This window comes from Silurus meridionalis, chromosome 4, assembly GCF_014805685.1.
Source record: "Silurus meridionalis isolate SWU-2019-XX chromosome 4, ASM1480568v1, whole genome shotgun sequence".
NCBI lineage: Eukaryota > Metazoa > Chordata > Actinopteri > Siluriformes > Siluridae > Silurus > Silurus meridionalis.
The window spans coordinates 40,269,862-40,292,063 of record NC_060887.1 but is presented as its reverse complement, the minus strand read 5'-3'; the positions used below and the strand labels follow the sequence as shown (position 1 = coordinate 40,292,063).

The 22,202-nt window shown below is 40.4% G+C and overlaps 4 protein-coding genes across 4 annotated transcripts in view; all 4 read right to left on the bottom strand.

The window, feature by feature from the left end:
• The window catches only part of LOC124385133 (NACHT, LRR and PYD domains-containing protein 12-like), a 281,935-nt gene that overhangs the window by 127,646 nt on the left and 132,087 nt on the right, over positions 1-22,202 (bottom strand). The window lies entirely within an intron of this gene.
• LOC124385128 (NACHT, LRR and PYD domains-containing protein 12-like) overlaps positions 1-22,202 on the bottom strand; it is a 160,897-nt gene that overhangs the window by 66,747 nt on the left and 71,948 nt on the right. The window contains 2 exon segments of the mRNA XM_046848266.1: positions 9,809-10,370; positions 10,373-10,442. Of these exon segments, the coding sequence (XP_046704222.1) occupies positions 9,809-10,370; positions 10,373-10,442 (632 nt within the window).
• Positions 1-22,202, bottom strand: part of LOC124385132 (NLR family CARD domain-containing protein 3-like) — a 987,530-nt gene that overhangs the window by 941,074 nt on the left and 24,254 nt on the right. The window lies entirely within an intron of this gene.
• LOC124385146 lies at positions 16,740-21,356 on the bottom strand. The gene is made up of 5 exons (XM_046848295.1): positions 20,512-21,356; positions 19,485-20,400; positions 19,224-19,379; positions 17,886-17,978; positions 16,740-17,457 (listed from the first exon to the last, which is right to left on the bottom strand). Exons 2-5 carry the CDS (start codon positions 20,064-20,066, stop codon positions 17,140-17,142), a joined length of 1,149 nt encoding a protein of 382 aa, XP_046704251.1. The 5' UTR covers positions 20,067-20,400; positions 20,512-21,356; the 3' UTR covers positions 16,740-17,139.

Below are 22,202 nucleotides of genomic sequence, written 5' to 3'. Positions count from 1 at the left end.
CTGGAGCAGCCCGGTGGTCTTGGTTCCCAAGAGCGACGGGTCGGTCCGTTTCTGTGTGGATTACCGAAAGGTCAACGCGGTGTCTAAATTCAGCGCGTATCCAATGCCCCGCATCGACGAGCTGCTTGATCGGTTAGGCGCGGCTCGCTTTTACTCGACACTGGACTTAACCAAGGGATATTGGCAGATCCCCTTGACGCCAATGTCCCGGGAAAAAACTGCTTTTTCCACTCCGTTCAGTTTACACCAATTCGTTACACTTCCGTTCGGTTTGTTCGAGGCCCCGGCGACGTTTCAACGTCTAATGGATCGGATTCTTCGTCCTCATAACGGGTACGCCACTGCCTATTTGGATGACATAGTCATTTATAGCAATGATTGGCAGCGGCATCTACAGCATCTCAGGGCGGTCCTGCGAACCTTGAGACGGGCAGGGCTCACAGCGAACCGGAAGAAGTGTGCGGTTGGGCGGGTGGAAGTATGGTATCTGGGTTTCCACTTGGGTCACGGGCAGGTGCGTCCCCAAATCGATAAGACGGCAGCGATTGCAACCTGTCCGAGACCCAAGACTAAAAAGGAGGTGAGGCGGTTCCTGGGGCTGGCTGGCTATTATAGGAGGTTCATCCCTATGTTTTCGGACGTCACCAGTCCGCTGACCGACCTCACTAAAAAGGGAGCGCCAGATCCGGTCCAGTGGTCAGAGCCGTGCCAGCAGGCTTTTACGCGTGTCAAAGCCGCGCTCTGTGGTGGTCCGCTTTTACATGCTCCTGACTTCTCTCTTCCTTTTGTTTTACAGACTGATGCGTCAGACAGAGGGTTGGGGGCCGTGTTGTCCCAGGTGGTGGAGGGGGAGGAACGGCCGGTGCTGTTTATCAGCCGTAAGCTGATAAAAGCCGGTACAGCACCATCGAAAGGGAATGCCTGGCTATCAAGTGGGCGGTCCTCACCCTCCGTTACTATCTGTTGGGACGGGCCTTCACCTCTGTTCGGACCACGCCCGCCCAGTGGCTCCATCGCATGAAGGATACCAACGCGCGGATCACTCGGTGGTATCTAGCGCTTCAACCGTTCAAGTTCGAGGTGGTCCACAGACCGGGGGCGCGGATGGTCGTGGCGGACTTCCTCTCGCGACTGGGAGTCGGTTGCGGGCCGGACGGCTCCCCGGCCTGAGTCGGGCGGTGGGGGTATGTGGCAGCGTGGGCGTGGCCGGGCGTCGGTTTGTGAATGGAGAGTGGGGCCGGGGGCAGGTAGGCAGTGGGATTGCCTCACCTGAAGATGATGTGATGTAATGAGTGTTCTCTGTTTTCCAGTGATCGGGGGGTGCATTTAAGGAGGAGAGAGTGTGTGTGAGACGGGTGGTGTGTGTACGCGTGAGCCAGAGGACGTGCTGCATGAGACACTAAAAACCGAACATGCACGCAAATCAGAAAATAAAAGTGGCTGTGAAGCCTTTACACCTGACCTGTTGTGGCGTATCCACAGTGTACAGTGTGGATTCTCCAGTCCAGCAGAGAGCAGCTTCACTCCTGCATCCTGCAGTTTATTCCCACTCAGGTTCAGTTCTCTCAGACTGGAGGAGTTTGAACTGAGAACTGAGGACAGAATTCTACAACTTTCCACTGTGAGATTACAGTAACACAACCTGGGAGAGAAATTATGATAAATCAGAACACTGACATCTCATACACGGTGTGTGTGTGTGTGTTAGTGTAGACAAGTGTGTGTTAGCTGTTGGGAAACAGTGTGTGGGTGGTGTGTGTGAGTTTAGAGGAGTGTTTGTTAGCGGTTCGGAACACAGTGTGTGAGTGGTGTGTGTGCTATCTATCTATCTATCTATCTATCTATCTATCTATCTATCTATCTATCTATCTATCTATCTATCTATCTATCTATCTATCTACAGAAATAAACAGACTGATAATAAATATTACTGATTTAAATAAATACTGATAATAAATACTGATAATAAATATCACAATAATCATTTTATGACTATAAAGTAACAAACCAGCAGCAATTATTACTTACAGTTTTATCTCTATATCCATATCTATAAATACAACCTATAACACATCTATTATTTATTACCCATTCCAACCTCAGTAAAGAGTGAAATGTCTCACTGAAACTAAAATAATAAACACAGTGTGTAAGTGATGATCTGACCTCAGTATCTCCAGTGTACAGTGTGGATTTTCCAGTCCAGCAGAGAGCAGCTTCACTCCTGAATCCTGCAGTTTATTCTCATTTAGGTCCAGTTCTCTCAGACTGGAGGAGTTTGAACTGAGAACTGAGGACAGAATTCTACAACTTTCCTCGCTGAGATTACATCAACACAACCTGAGAGAGAAATGATGATAAATAAGAACAATGACATCTCAAACACACACACACACACACACACACACACACACACAGCCTGGGAGAGAAATTAGGATAAATCAGAACTCTGACATCTCACACACACAGTGGGAGAGAAATGAAGATATATCAGAACACTGACATCTCAAACACGTACACACACACGAACACACAGGAAACTAGCAGACGATATGGTGCAGAAAAACACCATCAGAATGTTTCCCAACCAGAAGCCGTGGGTGGATAAAACCATCCGCGAAGCTCTGAGATCCCGCGCCGCTGCCTACAACACAGGGCTCGCAACTGGGGGAGACATGGCTGCGTCTTACAGTGTCCATAGAGCGGTAAAGGATGCAAAGGGCTGCTATGGGAGGAAACTAAAGTCACAGTTCCAACATGGTGGCTCTAGGAGCCTGTGGCAGGGACTAAGAACAATCACGGACCACAGATCACCATCTTCTAGAATAGGGAATGCAGACACTTCTCTGGCAGATGAGCTGAACATCTTTTACGCTCGAGGCTGCAGCTAACCACGCTAGCGGGTTGGCACAAACAGCATGCATGCCAAAAGAGCCGGAGAGGTCTAACCATCTAGCATGACGTGAGGAGGGCATTCCAAAGAGTGAATACCAGGAAGGCAGCAGGACCAGATGGCATCACAGGACAGGTCACGTTGTTCCTGTCCGAAGAAGCCCTGCCCGCCTGCCTCAACGACTACCGCCCTGTAGCCCTGACCTCACTAGTGATGAAGTGCTTTGAAAAACTTGTCAGAGACTTCATCAATACATCACTACCAGACACACTGGACCCTCTCCACGTACCGCCCGAATCGTTCTACTGAGGACACCATTGCTCGTCTCCTCCACACTGCGATGAGCCACCTGGACTACAGAAAAGGGAATTATACAAAGATGCTGTTTGTGGACTACAGTTCAGCATTCAACACCATAATTCCCTCCACGCTCACCTTTACGTTGGAGGTCCTGGGACTCAGCCTGCCACTGTATCAATGGGTCTCTAACTTCCTGACAGATAGACCACAAGCTGTAAGTGTGGGAAAACACACCTTATCCACCATCACCCTCAGCAATAGAGCTCCTATACTTAGGTGTTCACATCACACAGGACCTGTCTTGGTCCTGTCACACCGACAACCTGGTGAAGAAGGCCCGGCAGCGTCTGTACCATCTGAGACGCTTACGGAACTTTAAACTACCCTCTCAGGTGCTAAAGACTTTTTAGCGTTCTGACGGCTAGCATCAATTCCTGGTTCGGAAACAGAACCATGCAGGACAGGTGAGCCCTCCAGAGGGTGGTGCTTTCAGCAGAACGTACCATCCACACCGATCTCCCTAGAGATGCACCGAAAATTTTCGGCGAAAATGGCCCAAAAGTGCATTTTCGGTTTTTGGGCAAAAGACTTTGATCACCTAAAAAACACGGCCAAAACAGTTTGTTGTGATGTTGCTTAATAACTTTCTTCTGCTCAACTCAGATAAGACGGAAGTACTTTTACTAGGACCACATGCAGCTAGAAATAAACTTTCCGATTACGTAGCATCTCTGGATGGTGTTTCTGTTTCAGCATGTACGGCTGTCAAAGACCTTGGTGTGATTATTGACCCGAGTCTTTCCTTTGAGTCTCACGTGAATAATATAACCAGGATCTCCTTCTTTCACCTTAGAAATATTGCTAAAATTAGAAATATGATGTCGTTACAGGATGCAGAAAAACTAGTTCATGCTTTTGTTACTTCTAGATTAGACTACTGTAACGCTTTACTGTCTGGGTGTGCGAGTAAGTGCATAAATAAGCTTCAGTTAGTCCAGAATGCTGCAGCAAGGGTCCTCACTAGATCTAGGAAATACGACCACATCACCCCTGTTTTAATCAGTCTACACTGGCTCCCAATCAAATCTCGCATTGATTATAAAATATTACTACTGACATATAAAGCACTTAACGGTCTCGCACCGCAGTATCTGAGTGAACTTCTGTACCAGTATGATCCTCCATGCCTACTTAGATCAAAAGGTGCTGGCTATCTGTTGGTTCCTCAAATAATGAAGACTACAGCAGGGGGCAGATCTTTCTCTTATAAACCCCACAGTTATGGAACAGCCTTCCAATCAGTGTTCGGGACTCAGACACAGTCTCAGTGTTCAAGTCGAGGTTGAAAACTTATTTATTTAGTCAAGCCTTTTATCAGTAGATTTTTCTTAGGTAAAGGCACAGATCTGGATGGAGCATGGATATAGAGTGTTTGGTGAACTGGTATATTTGTATGCTGTCGTCCCCTCACATTCACACGTTCACTCAGGTTTGTTGACGGTGGTGTGGTGGGTCGTCTCTTATCCCAGAGATCCCTCATGTCTGTGTTACCTTCTGGTTCTCCTTTTAGTTATGCTGCCATAGCGAGTCTTGCCGGAGTCCAAACTGCACAGTGACATTTAACTTTCATACACCAATAGTTACACTTAATAATCCATATCCTTCTCTTCCCGTCACCCTCTCTCTCTCTCTCTCTCTCTCTCTCTCTCTCGGTCGAGTTAAACATGCTCCTGAGGCTCCAGTGACCACTGTTCCTGCCCCTCTCCCCTCTGTGGATCTTCACACTTCTGTGCAGCTTGGGACGGTCTCATCAACACCTTGGGTGGTTCCATATAATTCCGGAGTAGAACGGGTGCTTTTGAGGACGGATTGGACTGTAGTTGGTGTCGGCGGTCTGCTGCACTGACTCGGGAGTGCAGTTTGCTTCTGATCATCATCACTGTACCCCGCAACTTTGTATATATGCTTCAAATGGACATTTGGTGCAACCCAGATGAGGATGGGTTCCCTCGAGTCTGGTTCCTCTCAAGGTTTCTTCCTTATGCCATCTCGGGGAGTTTTTCCTTGCCACAATTGCTCATCAGGGACAAAGAACATATTTACATTTAATCACCACATTTTCTGTGTAAAGCTGCTTTGAGACAATGTTCATTGTTAAAAGCGCTATACAAATAAAAATGAATTGAATTGAATTGATGACGCAAACGGACACCACGCCTGCATGTGCATGTCTAAAACAACATGTCTGCAGTGTGGATGTGTTTCAGTATATCTGAGAAAGACACACGGATAGCGATTTGCAAAACATGTAATGACGAAATTTCGTCTGCAAAGACTTTCTCCACGTCGAGTTTAATTTATCACCTGAAATCCAAACATCCGAACGCTATGCTGAATATGAGAGGAACGCAAACGCACAGAAAAGCAAAACCCCTCCGAGCACGCGCACTCCGTCTGTGGCGGACGTTTTTGAAAAGGCAGAAAGTTTCCCAGTGATAGTGTTGTATTGTTGTATCTTTAATCAGTTGCACTTGTTCTAAATGCACTTTGTTTTTATGAAAGAACATATTTAATTTTACAACCTTTCAGCAGGCCAGAGGGCCTGTACATTATTATTTAATGTACATGAGTGCATTTAAGTTAAACATTTAAGACTAAATTTTAATTAATTTTATCCTGTGCATTGTTGCAATGTGCTATAAATAAATATTTTAATAATTTGTAATTGAATAAATATTTGAAACTTTAATATTAATTTATGCAATTGAAATGCCTTGATTTTAGTAAGTTTAGTACACAATCATAGACATAAATGCAATGGTAATAATAATTGCCATAATTTCTTTCGGTGTTTCGTTTTTTTCGGTTTTCGGCCTTGCTTTCCTCCTTTTTCGGTTTTCGGTTTCGGCCAAGAATTTTTTTTCCGGTGCATCCCTAGATCTCCCTAACCTGCAGGACACGTGGTGCCGGACCAAAGCCAGGAACATTGTGAAGGACCTCAGCCATCCCAACAATGGACTCTTTTCTTTGTTGCGTTTAGGGAAATGCTTCAAATCCCTGAAAGCAAACACAGAGAGAATGAGGAGGAGCTTCACTCTGGACTTGCACAGCACAGCGCACTTTATACCACACCACACCGCACACCATCACTTTTAGGACAATCACTTCAAATCACCTTAAATTTTATTGAAACAGGGTAAAATTTTGCAAGCGAGGTCGCTCGTATCTTTGTTTGCTCGTACTATAGGTTGCTCATACATTGGGGTTTTACTGTAGTTCATGAAGTGAATGTGATGAGACACTATGCATAGCGTTTGAGAGTTGATCTGATTTAATCGATTAAGTATTAGTACTCCCCTCTCTTCATCTCTGATTTAGAAGGTGCAACAGCATCTATACTTCTAGAGGAGACTTTAGAAAATCCATATGTCTTCAGGTTTTACTGCTGAATCATTGAGAGCATCCTGGCCAACTCCATCATGGCATAATATAGAAGCTCCACTGTGTGTGAACAAAAAGCCCTGCAAAGGCTGGTCAAAACTGCCCAACGCATCACTGGCACCTAACTAGCTACCATTGAGCACATTCACCACAGCAGAGCCCACAACATCCTCATGGACTGATCACATCCCAGTCACAATCTGTATAACCTTCTTCCATCCAGAAGGAGATACAGGAACATATGCACCAGAACCAGAAGTTTCAGGGATAGTTTTTCCCCACACTACACACTAGCACACTGATGGCTCACTGATACTTTCTACTGCAGTAATCATCATGCAGTTCTGCTCCAATCTGTACATTCTACATCATTCTGCACAATTATTCTGTATATAATAACATTATTCTTTTTAATCATTCTATTATTCTGTATATAATAACAATATTCTTTTTAATCATTCTATTATTCTGTATATAATAACATCATTCTTTTTAATCATTCTATTATTCTGTATATAATAACAATATTCTTTTTTAGTCATTCTATTTAATTATCCTAAAAATAATTGAATGTAGACCAACATTTAACTCTTTGGATGCCATAATACACAATATGTTTGGTGGACAAATGAAACTGCACATCATCCCAAAAACACCATACCAACATTGAAGTTTGGAGGTGGGAACATCATGATGTAGGGCTGTTTGTCAGCATACGGTACTGGCAAACCATGTAATTGAAGGAAGAATGAATAGAAAAATGTAAAGAAACATTCTTAATAAATCTACCCGGATGATGAAGATGAAATGCAGTACCTTCAAGATTTGAAGAGTGTTTGTGTGGAAGAATGGACCAAAATTACACCTGAGCAATGCATGAAACTAGTTTCTCCATACAGTACAACAACATCAAACAACAAAGTATTTTGTATGAAGTATTAAATAAATATCAGTAAGAGTTCCATACATTTTCCCCGTGTCATTTCACATCATCTTCACAATATACATGCTTCCCTTAGGAAATATTATTAGAAGGCATGGAATTAGCTTCCATTGTTATGCTGATGATACTCAGCTATATATTTCATCTAAACCAGGCGATACAGCTCAATTAACCCGGATTACTGAGTGTGTTAAGGAACTAAGAGATTGGATGACCCATAACTTTCTACTTTTAAATTCTGATAAGACTGAGATTTTGCTCATCGGACCAAAAGCTAGTATACAGACGCTCCAGCATCTCAACCTGCATTTAGACGGATGTTCTGTAACCACTAGTTCAACGGTAAAAGACCTGGGTGTTATTTTAGACAGCGACTTGTCTTTCAAAAATCACATCAATCAAGTTACAAAAACAGCCTTCTTTCACCTTAGAAATATTTCTAAGCTAAGAAATATGTTGCCCATATCCGATGCAGAGAAGCTCGTCCATGCTCATGACCTCCAGAATAGACTACTGTAATGCGTTACTAGGTGGATGTCCTGCATCATTAATAAACAAGCTTCAGTTAGTCCAGAATGCAGCAGCCAGAGTTCTTACAAGGTCAAAAAAATATGATCACATAACCCCGATCTTATCGTCCCTACATTGGCTTCCTGTTAAGTTTCGAATAGACTACAAACTATTACTCCTCACTTATAAAGCACTAAATGGTTTGGCTCCCATGTATCTCTCCAGTCTTTTAACACGCTACAATCCGCCACGCTCCTGAGATCTCAAAACTCTGGGCTTCTAGTAGTTCCTAGAATAGCAAAGTCCACTAAAGGTGGTAGAGCATTTTCACATTTAGCTCCTAAACTCTGGAATAGTCTTCCTGACAGTGTTCGGGGCTCAGACACACTCTCCCAGTTTAAGTGTAGATTAAAAACATATCTTTTTAGCAAAGCCTACACATAACATACGTCTCACATCATAACCTTGTGCTCCAGAACATCTGATCACATGCACATTATCAACTTGTGCTGTTAATATCATGAACAGCAGCTACGCTAATTCCTCTCCACTGCTTCTCTTTCTCTCCCCATCCCGAGACACCTCAGGTTTGGCCAGCTCCAGTCACCTCCCACCTCGTGATGATTACGGACCTTTGAAGAAGTAGATGCCGAACTCACAAACATCCCGAACCATCTAGAGACGTACCAGTGCCATTTGGATCCCGCTACATGTGTGGAGTTTTGACATTGGACCTCCTGGAGTGTTTAAAGGCTCTGGCATGGAGAAGCTGATGCTGGATCTGTGGTGATCACAAATGCTGAGCTCATAAAACTCGGAGCTACTAACCATATAGACTGTATAAGACTGCAGAAAGAACATCACTTATAATCTTATACTCCAGTGCTCATGTTAGTTCTCACTGTGCAGTGTTCTTTATTGTTGAAAGATTTATGATCAAACTCTTGATGTCACCCAGATGAGGATGGGTTCCCTTTTTGAGTCTGGTTCCTCTCAAGGTTTCTTCCTCATAACATCTAAGGGAGTTTTTCCTTGCCACAGTCGCCACGGCTGCTCATCAGGGACAAATTCACACCATTCACCATCACTGTTGATTTGTGTAAAGCTGCTTTGAGACAATGTCTGTTGTGAAAAGCGCTATACAAATAAACTTGACTTGACTTGATATTATTACACATTATTTATCTCTCATTTATGTGTGGACTGCATGGGTTGTTACCAATGTGCTTATTTTAATTTATTTTGATTAATTTCTGTTTTGAAGTAAATCTGCAATCAAGTGTGAAATAAATCAAAAGTCAGGACACTTCTTATTTTATATAATCTTATTTTCCTGTGTATTAGTTATAGATATTTATATATTTAAATGGGCACAGAAATGATATATAATGTCTCCCTGTCATGTTGTGTTTTTATTGTGATTATGGATCTCCATCAGCTCCAAAACAATGATAAAATTTCTATATAAAATGTACAGTCTGTCACTACAACCACTAATGATCAATAATTTCGATGACGTCATTTTGCAGTTGATTTCGCAGACATAATTTTGCACTTTTAGCAATGATTTAAATCACATCAGTAAACACTGGTTACCTGATTGGAGTAATGAATGATAATCATGATCCTAATCAGTGCAGTGTCATTAGTGTTCATTTCAAATAATAACTACATTTATGGAATTAGTAACACATTTATGAAATCATTTTAAAATGACTTACTCAGCTTTTCTGGATGCTTTGACCACTGGCAGCAGCCTCAGAAGACATTCATCTGATCCGTCACATTTACTCAAATCAAACACATCCAGATTCTCTTCTGAGTTCAGCAACACAAACACCAGAGCAGACCACTGAGCAGGAGAAAGTCTGACTCCACTGAGACACCAGGAATCTCTGCTGTTCAGGTAACGTTGTACTTCCTGTACTAGAGAATCATCATTCAGTTCATTCAGACAGTGGAACAGATTGATGGATTTCTCTGGAGATGGATTTTCTCTGATCTTCTCCTTGATGTACTCGATTGTTTCCTGTTTGCTGTGGGAGCTACTTCCTGTCTGTGGCAGTAGGTCTCGTAAGAGAGTCTGATTGGACTCCAGTGAGAGACGGAGAAGGAAGCGGAGGAACAGGTCCAGGTGTCCATTCTCACTCTGTAAGGCTTTTTTCACTGCACTCCTCAGGAAATCAGACATGTTTGATTTGGTGAAAAGATCTGACAGATTGTTGATTTGTAGTTTTTTACTCTTTTTGTTGATAAATGAGAGAAATGTGTATAAAGCAGCCAGAACTTCTGAACACTCAAATGTACAAAGCTGAACACCTTCCCCAGGTGAAGCCCAAACTCCTCTCTGAAGATCTGAGTACACACTCCTGAGTACACTGATGGTTCTGTGACATCAATGCCACACTCTCTCAGGTCTTCCTCATAGAAGATCAGGTTTCCTTTCTCCAGGTGTTGGAAAGCCAGTTTTCCCAGTGCCATGATACTCTCTCTGGTCTTCTGAGGATCAGGGTCACATTTCTAAAGGTACTTTTGGTTCTTGTGTTTGATCTGAAAGATCAGGAAGTGTGTGAACATTTGAGTCAGAGTCTTGAGATCTCTCCACTATCTGCTTCACCCAACATTCTCTCTAGAACAGTGGCTGAGATCCAGCAGAAGACTGAGATGTGACACATGATGTAGAGGCTTCTGGAAGACTTCATGTGTGTGATAATTTTATTGGCCAGGCTCTGATCACTGATCCTCTTCCTGAAGTACTCCTCTTTCTGAGGATCACTGAACCCTCGTACCTCTGTTACCTGGTCTACACACTCAGGAGGGATCCGATTGGCTGCTCCTGGTCTAGAGGTGATCCAGAGGAGAGCAGAGGGAAGCAGATTCCCCTTGATGAGGTTCGTCAGCAGCACATCCACTGAGGCTGATTCTGTCAACTCACACAATCTCTCATTGTTCTGGAAATTTAGAGGAAGTCGACACTCATCCAGACCATCAAAGATCAACACCACTTTATTCCTCTCACAGTCTATTAATCGTAATTCTTTTATTTCTGGGAAAAAGTGATGAAGAAGATCCATCAGACTGAGATGTTTCTGCTTCATCAGATTCAGCTCTCTAAAGGGAAGTGGAAACAAGAAGGTGACGTCCTGATTTGCTTTTCCTTCAGCCCAGTCCAGAATGAACTTCTGCACAGAGACTGTTTTTCCAATTCCAGCAACTCCTTTAGTCAGCACACTTCTGATGGACTTGTCTTTAAAGAGATCACTACATTTGATGGGTGTCTCCTGTATTGCTGGTCTCCTGGACACTGTCTCAATCTGTCTCACCTCATGTTCATTATTGACGTCTCCACTCCAACCCTCTGTGATGTAGAGGTCTGTGTAGATCTCATTCAGAAGTGCTGAGCTTCCATGCTGTGAGATTCCTTCAGTAATTCTTTTACATTTCTCTCTCAGTTTGGATTTGAGTTTTCGCTGGTGCACAGAGACGAGTTCTGATAAAAAGAAGAATAAAATGTAAACTCTCTGATCATCTCTGTGAGCTACTGATATTTTCATAGCTGTATATCATATGGAATGTCAGTACTGATGTGTTATTATATTGTGTTGATAAAAGCACATCATTATGATGAGATGTGTTTAATAAATGTACAGCAGTTTCCTTCCTCTGAAGATAAAGTGATGTTAGAACCCCATGAGCTCTTACTGTTCTGCAGTGTGTTAGCGAGATCTGTGTGCTTCATGTTCTTCAGGAAGTGCAGTGTGATCTTCAGCACTCCCTCTCTGACACTGCTCTGATCCTCCTCATCCTCCACCTCCCTCTCAGAGCATGCTGGGTAATCTGGACTCAGGAGCTTCTTATATCTCTTCAGTTCATTCTGTAGCAGAGTGATGACTTTGTGCTCCAGATCCTGATTTGTACCAAAAAAAACCCCACTACACTTATATCAAACACTAGAATGTAACATAAGAATGTGTTCATTACTGACATCCAGACAAACTGGTTTCAGACGAGAGCACAGACAAGTAAAAACATGAAGGTGAATCAATGAGTATTAAAAAGGAGGCAAAAGAGGTATGAAAACACTGATGATTCAACTTCACAAAGAACAGTTTGAAAAGAAAGCAAGAAGAATGAGAAAAGCAGAAGGAAATTGATGTTGAAACCAATAAGGCAACACATCACATTCGTGTTCTCTCTTACTGCTGCTCAGGATTTTGTCCTGTTACACTGCAGTGAGAGTGGAATAGACACACACACACACACACACACACACACACACACACACACACACACACACACTCACCTTGAATATGGCCTCTAAATGACTCTTCTCAGTGATATTTGATTTCTTCTTCTGCAGTCTGTGAACAAATAAAACACTTGTTAAAAGTAGAATAAAGACTATAAATCATATTCATAACTACAAACACAAAGCAGTGAATACACACATATTACAGAGATGTTTGATTTTGTGAGAGTGTGAGTGATAAAACACTGCACTCATACATTCAACTGTCCTCACCTCAGATCAGTAGTACAGTCTGTGTCTTTAAAGAGTATTGGACGATCCAAAATCAAATCACAAATGATACCGGCTTTAAGCAATTCCTCCAGATGACGGCGGACAGCTTCAAGATCGTTGGGATGGATCGGTCTTGCTTTATGCTTGAAGGGGATTTCGCTTGAAGAATTAAGTCTACACTGTTTCGCCAGGTGTCGTAATCAGCTTCTTCAGTAGGACTGGGAACTTTACCTGAGAATACCCTTAGCCTGAACGATGCATTAGAGCAGGGGTGTCAAACTCAGGCCCTGTAATCTGTAATTATATTTGGCCCGCGAGATCATATCAAATGTGTATTAGTGCTGGCCCGCCAGTATATAGCGCATACGCCGCTAATACTACAAATCCCAGAATGCTTTGTTAGTGCGTTTGTGCATCAGTCGAGACTGCTGAAAAACTCTGCGAATTCAGCGCTGAATTTACCCGGCGATTTACCGACTTTGAAGCCCAGAAATGCAGATTTGAACTGCTCAGTAATCCGTTTGTGGTTGACGTGGAAAGCGCACCAACCAACCTCCAAATGTAGCTGATTGAACTCCAGTGTAGGGACACGCTCAATTCAAAGTACAACTCTGTGTGTGCTGCACAGTTTCCATGTTTCCTCCCCTACACACTGCACCAACTCCGTGTCCAAGCTGCTCAAACACTCTCTATGTTCAGCAGCACATATCTGTGTGTGTAACTGTTCTCTTTAATGAAGATGAACAAAACACCACTCAGGAGTCTCACTGATGAACATCTTCACTTAATCCTGAGGATTTCCTCAGCTCAGAGCCTAAACCCAGACATAATGCTCAGCTCAGTGCCTAAACCCAGACATGATGCACTTGTATCTACGAAGAGATGCAGGTATCTGTCTTCAACCAATGAATGAATGTTGTCTTTATGTTTTTCTTACTCCAAGGCATGGATTGTTAATGGTTGAAAGATTGTTTTTTTTAATTGAAGGAAATTGTTATTTTTGGTTTTGTTGTTGGCCTGTGAAAAAAGATTTACATTAAAAAGAAATTAGGTCTATAGATAGAGTGAGGCAGACATAATAAGAAACGAATGCCACTGATGTGTGTTTTATTTCAAATTTCATTTCTCATATGTTTATTATATTAAACTTTGGTTGTTTCAGATACTAAAGTATCTGTTTCAGATACTAAGGTTGTTTCAAACTAAAGTTTGTTCCATATAAAAAGGTTCAACATTACATATCTGGAGAGAAGGGAAAACATGCACAACTTCCAGTTTTTTTCAATTTTTTGGACTTCAGGTGGGTTCACATCCTTTACCTCAAATGTTGGTGAAAAGTTTCCTGTAACCAAACTGTGGACTGTACCAGAGTTGTGTTCTCCTGAAATCGGTTCGCTTGGGTGGAAAAGGAATGTCAGAGGAAGATGGATTGATCATTTGGGATGAATCAGTCAGATTATCAGCAATGAAAATAGTGGCTGAGAGAAGCTGCTCTTTCACAAGTTCATCAAAAGTTCTGCCACTGAGCTTTGCTATTCTCTTCAGTTCATCAAAGTAATGGGCTGTAGCATGTTCAGTTACTGCCAACATATAGACATTTGACAGAAGCCTTATGTGGTAAGCAACGTTGTAGGGACTACTGAAAGTGTAAGGCAACAAGGGTTTAAGAGTCACTAGTGCAGAACAACCACTGTACTCTACAATGATTTCTTTATGGCAAGGCGATTTAGGATCGTCTATGCAAATGTGTCTATGAACATGACCATACTTGTTTAGGAATTCAGTCAGGTCCTCATCAATTTCTGTGTTTGTCAATCCGCTAATTATCACTGAGTTTTCAATTATGATTTTTTTTTCAAGCTCAACTACTTCCATGTTGACACTATTTGCACCACTTACAAATGTTAAGCTATTCTCCTGGTCTTGTGTCTTTAAGATTTCTGAAAAGAATTTGACTATAATGCCCTCCTGGCTGGCTCGCCACTTTTTGTGTAGCCGGTAACGCTATCAATATGTAGGATATAGACCAGATCGCTAGTTTTGCTAGGGAGGGCAAGGAATAGAGAATGCACCTTAATAATCAGACAGACCAGGAAAATGACTTTTACCAAGATGGTTTTGTTTTACTTATAAAAAAAAAAGCTTTAAATAAATGTACATGTAAAATGTAAACCTTTAAATAAAATAGCAATGAAACAATAAAACAGTATAATGCGAGAGTTTTCCCCCTCTTTCCTTTTAAAAACCTTTAAATGTCTTGAGCTCCTTTTAGTTATTTGGCTTAATTATATCATGTTTGGTTTTTATTTGTACTATATTTGCTTTTTATTTAATATCAATTTGTATTTAAATTAATTCAACTTGCTTTATAATGTCACATTTTTTTACTGCTTTGTTTCCTATTAAGTTGTTTAATTTCTTTAACCCACAAAGAAATATACAATTTCAGATACTCAAAACATTACATTAAGGAAAAGGAATATATACATGAAAATAATTCAAAACTTATCAAAATGTACCATAAATGAATATGTCTCAGCCCATTAAACAAATGTATATGTGTGTAGGGAAAATAGTCCTTTAAATCTAAATAAATGCAAAAATGTTGGTATGATGTGTGAGATTGTTGAGGTGTAAGTGTTCAAAAGTGCAACAATAAGTTCTGTGCAATGAGGTAATTAGTAAGAAATACCAACAAAGCTGGATGAATTTCACTTGCGAGAGAAGATAAGGCACAGATCACTTGATGAATCAAGAATTCTCTTCTCTTTCATCTCTCTTTAGGGTTCCCGAATCCGAATCCGTGGGGTTTCAACACAATTAATCAATCACATCGGGTGCTACTGGATCCACAATCGACTATCATCCACTTCAATATCATCAATCATCGCACTTTTAATCCTCTTTGAAAAACACCTGCGATCTGCGAAGCTCTCCGTGCGATTACTTCACCTCACCTCTGTGACGTAATGCACAGCGCCATTCATAATAATATCGTTTTTATTTATTTATTTTAACTATTTTTCTATAGAACGACTTCTACAACACATTATATTAATTTTGTTAGTGTTTTAGGTGAAAATATAATTATTGCAAATTATATGTTTTTCCCCTCATCAGCTCAATTCTGACCTGTGTTACTCACTAGAGTCCTCACTAGATCTAGGAAATATGACCACATCACTCCTGTTTTAATCATCTACACTGCTCCCAATTAAATCTCGCATTGATTATAAAATACTACTACTGACGTATAAAGCACTTAACGCTCTCACACCGCAGTATCTGAGTGAACTTCTGTACCAGGATGATCCTCCACGCCTACTTAGATCAAAAGGTGCCGGCTATCTGTTGGTTCCTCAAATAACGAAGACTACAGCAGGGGGCAGATCTTTCTCTTATAAACCCCACAGTTATGGAACAACCTTCCAACCAGTGTTCGGGACTCGGACACAGTCTCAGTGTTCAAGTCGAGGTTGAAAACGTATTTATTTAGTCAAGTCTTTTATTAGTAGATTTTTCTTAGGTAAAGGCTCAGATCTGGAGGGCGCATGGATATAGAGTGTTTGGTGAACTGGTATATTTGTATGCTGTCGTCCCTCACATTCACACGTTCACTCAATTTTTTTGACAGTGGTGTGGTGGGTCGTCTCTTATCCCAGAGATCCCTACACTCAAAAAAATATTTAGGCCTAATAAATAAGATTTATGTAATTTGATTGCATATAAATTTTCCATCCATTTGGATTACGTATTTTTAATGTAAACGTATTAATAAACTTAATGTGATAAATATATGTAAGTCCTATATAAATAAAACAAGTAACAATTAGATTTATGTGATATTTTCAATTAATCCAATTTATTTTAAATAAATCAGAAATGGGTTTATGTGTTATTATGTAATAAACCTATTTTACTTAAAATGCATCACATTTAAGTAATTTGTATTAATAAACCCAATGTATTTTAAAATCATATTTATAAATTTGTATTTACTTATTCATCACCATTTCCCCTCCCCAATCACAATATACAACACAAAAAAGAATGGCCAGAGGGTCACTTCATTTCACATTTTTATTTTAGAAATAACAAGCACAAAAGGCAGCAAAAAGAGGCGCTAGCAAGACAGTCTGTGCTCACTGATACTGTGTTGTGTGCAACCTCAACAAAAAATAAAGTACTTTCATTCTTTACTTAACACACCAAGGTTAATTGCACTACTTTAATTATTTATTTCTTTTTTTTGCCACAATAATCCTATAACAAATAAATGCAAAGGATTTTAACAGACTGCAGGCATAGTACTTTTTCCTCAAGAACTGTGCTTAAAAAAACTGCAAAACTTGAGGTAGACATAACAATCAGGTCAAATCTGATTCAATGACAACACTTGTTAACATTACACAAACATTTTCACAAATCTGTGACATGCAATAATTTGGAAAAATAGGGTGGTGATTCTAACGAGTAGAAAAAGTGCAAGTCAAGAGGAAAAATGTAAATATCAGCATATCTCTCAATGATTCACTGAAGCATCTTAATTTTCAGTCCCTGAACTTTTGGTGACAGCTTGGTTGTATCCAGTTCCATCAGGATTTTCTGAAATGCTTCAAATGTGCACTTGAGGTCCTTTGGATAGTTTAAGTTAAGGGCATAAATTAGTCCAAAAAGCATCACACATCCAAGTGTGACACTTGGCAGGTTTTGCAGAACTTCAACTCCTTCAAGAACAACACCAACATCTGAAGGTTCTTCTTCAGGACCAGCGCCCTCCGCTCGAATGACATAGATGCCCATGGTTGTCTGTGCAATGAGAGACTCAGCCTCCACACTTTCAGTGTCCTGGAGGATAAACAAAGAAAATAAGTTCCCAATGTGTTCCAAGTTTTCCTATTGATTCAGTCATGTTGAAATGATAATTGTACTGTGTTCCTGTTTTGCCATGAATAATGTATTAATTCCCCTATCTACACCAAATCTGAGATCAGCATAATGATGTGAGTGTTTCACGATTCTGATTTCATATTTTCCTTACTTTGTAATACCAAATGGATCATTTTATCCAGGTCATCTTTAGTTTGATCAATCATGCTCTCTACTGACTGCTGCATAGTTTAATCTTTCGCTGCACACTACACACAAGGGCATAAGCTAGACTGTGATACCAATGAGAAAATTAAAGGGATAGTTTTTGGGTGAACTATACCTTTAACATAATCAATGAAAATTGAAATTTGTAACATAAAGGGAATAGCTTGACACACACTTACCACATATTCTTTGACAAGTGTCTCGATGTCTTCGTTGAGGTAGACACTTAGGCACCTCAGGATACAATCACGCCTGGTGTTTATGTCTTCATTCTCAAACAAGCATAAGAAGATCCCAAAAAAAGTCATTAATTATTAACTACCAGTTCAAGTAAGGCTACATTTTAAAGAGGTAGTTCACCCAAAATTTACAATTATGTCATAAATTTTGTTCAACTTTTGTTCATCTTCAGAACACAAATGAAGATCTCTTTTGAAGAAATCTGAAAACTTGTTTCTCCATTGACAGCTACACAATCACCACTTTGATGCTTCAGATAATTAATAAAGAGATCATAAAACTATTCCATATGAATTGAGCAGTTTAGTCCAAATTTTCTAAAGAGACATGATCGCATTATTTAATAAACAGACTAAATTTAGGCTTTTATTTGTATAAACATTGATCGACAAACATAAACAGAAGCTCAACCAAACCTGCTTAACACACTAGAACAAACCTCACTGGTTCTCGCACATCAATGCGAAAATTCCTGAGCTTCCGTTTACTATAACTGATGTGAGTTAATGAATGTTTGTTTGTGAAAAAAAGCCTAAATTCAATCTGTTAATTTCTTCAGAAATTTTGGACTAAACTGCTCAATTCATATGGAATAGTTTTATGATCTCTTGATAACATTTTTGAAATGTCAAAATGGTGGTTGCGTAGCTGTCAATGGAGGAACAGAAACCTCTCAGATTTCATTAAAAATATATTTATTTGTGTTGTACAGAGCCCTGCACATGACATGCAAGAAAAAAAAATTTAATTGTGCACACGATTTAGCAAATCGAGGGAATGAATTATTAAATTGTGCACACGATTTACTTTTTTTCTTGCATGTCATGTGCGGGGCTCCGTAGTGTATCGAAGATAAGTTACGGGTTTGGAACGTCATGAGGTTCAGTTAATAACACTTTTTTATTTTTGGGTGAACTAATACACTATTATAAAACACTATACACAGACAATAATCTTAATTATTTAGCAACTTATTTATATGAATAATGCTTTAAAAATATTGTGCATAAACAATAATGCCAATAAAGTTCTTTAATTTGAATAGAGAGAAACAGAAAGACTGTGTGTATGTGTGGGAGAGAGATTGAGATGTCCTCACTTATAAATCAAATAAATGTGTATTTAATGTGTAAGAAAGATTGTGTTCTTGGCATCTCAGAGGGATAGAGAAAGTGTGTGTGTGTGTGCGCGTGTGTGAGAAAGAGTTTTCTGAATTCCTGTCAAGTCAAATGAGTAACCAGTTGAAAACAAATGCAAAACATAAAAAACACACTTACTTTAGCTGTCAATGCCATTATGGTGCGGATTTTCTGTCCTGCACATCCTCCTTTGTGACGGAACACCTTCATCAGGGCATCAGTGTATTTGTCCAGTTGACCAATTAATTTTGATATCAGCGGAACAGTTGTTATACGCATGAACTCCAAGTTGACCTGAAAAAAGATGAAAAAGGACACAAAAGAATATATTTCACCTTAAACAAGATGTGTTAGTGTATAAATCTGCACTTCCGTTTCAAACAACACTTAACTACTTACTTCTCCAATTTCAAACAATGCTGGCCATTTGTTTCGGACCTCTGTAATCATTGGCTCCTGAAGAATTTCTTGTCGTCGGTATGAGAAGGTACGCTGCATCTTTTCCTTGATAACGGTCTCGTTATTCTCTTTTTTTACCTCGGTCAATAGAGCAACCCTTTCCACCTCCAGGCTGTCATTGGTTTCACCTCTCGGATGGTTTGGACAGAAATTAACCTCTGCCCTCCGTGGCTTTTTTATGTTTGCAGCTGGTTTTCCCTGGCCTTTCTGTTTGTTTTTAAGTGAGTTGACTGTGACTTCTGGGTGTCCAGCTCGGCCAAGCTTGGTGCGGAAGTTCATCATCTTTATCTTAATATAGTGCTTCCATCCACAACACCCAGTCCGTGTTCCTTTCTCACGCAAACATGGATGGGTTTGTATCAAGGCCTCAGCAACTTTTTCAAACTGATTGTCCTTTGGATATGCTGTATACTTGATTATTTCTTCTGCAATGCCTTCAAGAATATCAGATCTGAGTTTGGGCGTAAGAGATAGGAGAGTTCCACTTGCATTGAATTCATCATTTCCCTTCTGGAGCTGCATCTCGGCACAATATGAAAATCGTGGCACTACAAAATCTTGGATGGAGCTGAGGATATTGCGGAGGTGGTAGCCTCACAAGGTAAGTATACCACTTTCAAAGTACTGCGATCTTGAGTATCAGAAATTGATAAGAGGTTCATGAATTCGTTTCCAAAGTCTACGTCTTTGTATTGAAGCCTAAACTGCTCTGTTACTCCAAAGAAGGTCTTAATTTCAAAAGCCAATTCATCCACAGAAGACGGTATTCCGGATTTAATGGTTAGTTTTCTTGCATCATCTTCACTTCTAAAAAGGACTCTGAAGCTAACTGGTCCTGCCATCCTGATTTTTTAATCTAGAATGCAGACCCAAAAAACATAGGAATTGTCTTATTAATAAATAAAACATTGATGTTAAAGTTACTACATTCTTTTAAAAAAGGTACTGAAAGTCTTATAAATAACACCTTTGATGACGATGTGTCTCTTCAGGGTTACCATACGTTTGGAACAAACTGTATAGGCCACAAGTGGATAGCAGTCTGTCAGTTCTTCAAGCTGAACCAGGGCAACCTCTTTACCTGGTGAAGAAGTCAACTCAAAAGATCTGAAGTGGTCTCTATACCATGCACACAATAAACGCACAATGAAACTCAGCTCATCTCCGCTTATGCACATTTGTAGAATTTCTGCAAATTCTGGCATTCCAGCAGTTGAACCACATGCAATTAACATTCCATTTTTGTAGTTAATTCCTCTAGTGGTGACACTTTTTGCAAGGTGAACTTGACTGATATTTGGATACTTCTGCCTGAGAGCCAACACAACTTCCTTATTCAGAACATCAACCTGGACTGTAGAGACATTTGAAACTTCCAAATTTGATGTATTGAGTGTGGATGAATATATGTGGTAACTGATGAATTGCTGGTGTTTGGCTGCCAGTGTGAGTGCAATATTCCTGAAATTATTTGTGTGTCGAGCTACTTGTTTAAAAAAGCTATGTTTAGCTTCAAATCGCATCGTCCATAAACCTAGAAGAGGCCCAAAACACTTAATCAGGTGCGGGTAATGCTCAAGATAGTGGTGTTTAGGTAAAAGCTTTACGTCCGGGTTAAGCTCGAGTAGTCTCTGTCTGTGTTCAGACACTTTGACATCAAGATAAGCAATTGTCTCATCAGTGTGAACTGGTGCCACAGCTAATTCTACAATTTCCTTCAGGTCTAATATCACTTGCCAAGCAAGCTCATCCTCTGGAATCAAGTCTCCTACTAGAAATGGAAGCAATCGAATTAGATTCCAATTCTCATGGGCGTTGCCACCTATTGTCTTCTTACATGAATAGCTGTTTGGTATAACTTGAGATCGTTTTTTTTTGTCACTCCACTTATAGGGAAATTTGACGATTCGTGTGTTAAGACATTCAAGACTGAAATACTTCTTAGAGATGAGAACACTGAAACATAGTGCCAGTTCAGAAGGGACAATACCCTCAAATAAGTCATGCACTATATCTGGGGGATAGCCTGTGTTAACGTGAAAATGTTGAAGATTTTCTGTTAAAACACACGCTCTCTTCACACCAAAGCAATTTGTGTCAGTTTCCTGTGCAGACTTTACATGTGCTTCATGTATTTCTTTTGTTTGAAGCAAAAAAGCACCTGAATGAACGTCCCTTGTTTGAATATCTACTTTCTGAGCAGTACAAAATCGACAAATATACTGGCCAGAGAAGCTCTCTACAAAACCAGCCAGTCCGTGGGCTCCCAAATTGTCCGCTACAACACTATGGACTGTTCCTTTGACAAACTTCCCAAGTTTTGAGCTGAAAACACCATGCTCTTCTAAAGTACAAAGGTCTTGTAAAAGTGGCTCTAGAATTTTTCCATAGCCATATACCTTTACATCGTCACTTTTGCACAAAACCGTTAAATAAATTGAAGACAGTGCTGAATGAGAGCCTGGTGGCAAGTTATTCAGAATCCAGTACACACTACACAATTTGTGTTTTTTTCGCGATGTACCCAGGGGATTACATAGCTCAAAATCATCGATGTACAAAGTTAAACAAATTCGCAACTCATCACCTGACAGGAAAGTGTTGTCCTTAAAATACAAACCGTCTCTTTTAGAGCGATACTGCTGATTATCTAACTGG

Coding starts and splice junctions, on each gene's coding strand:
- LOC124385146 (XM_046848295.1), bottom strand. CDS start 20,066: ATGCAGCTCCAGAAGGGAAATGATGAATTCAATGCAAGTGGAACTCTC. Junction 19,380..19,484: donor CATTGTTTGAAATTGGAGAA/GTAAGTAGTTAA, acceptor ATCTTTTTTCAG/GTCAACTTGGAGTTCATGCG. Junction 17,458..17,885: donor CACTTGTCAAAGAATATGTG/GTAAGTGTGTGT, acceptor TTTATCCTCCAG/GACACTGAAAGTGTGGAGGC.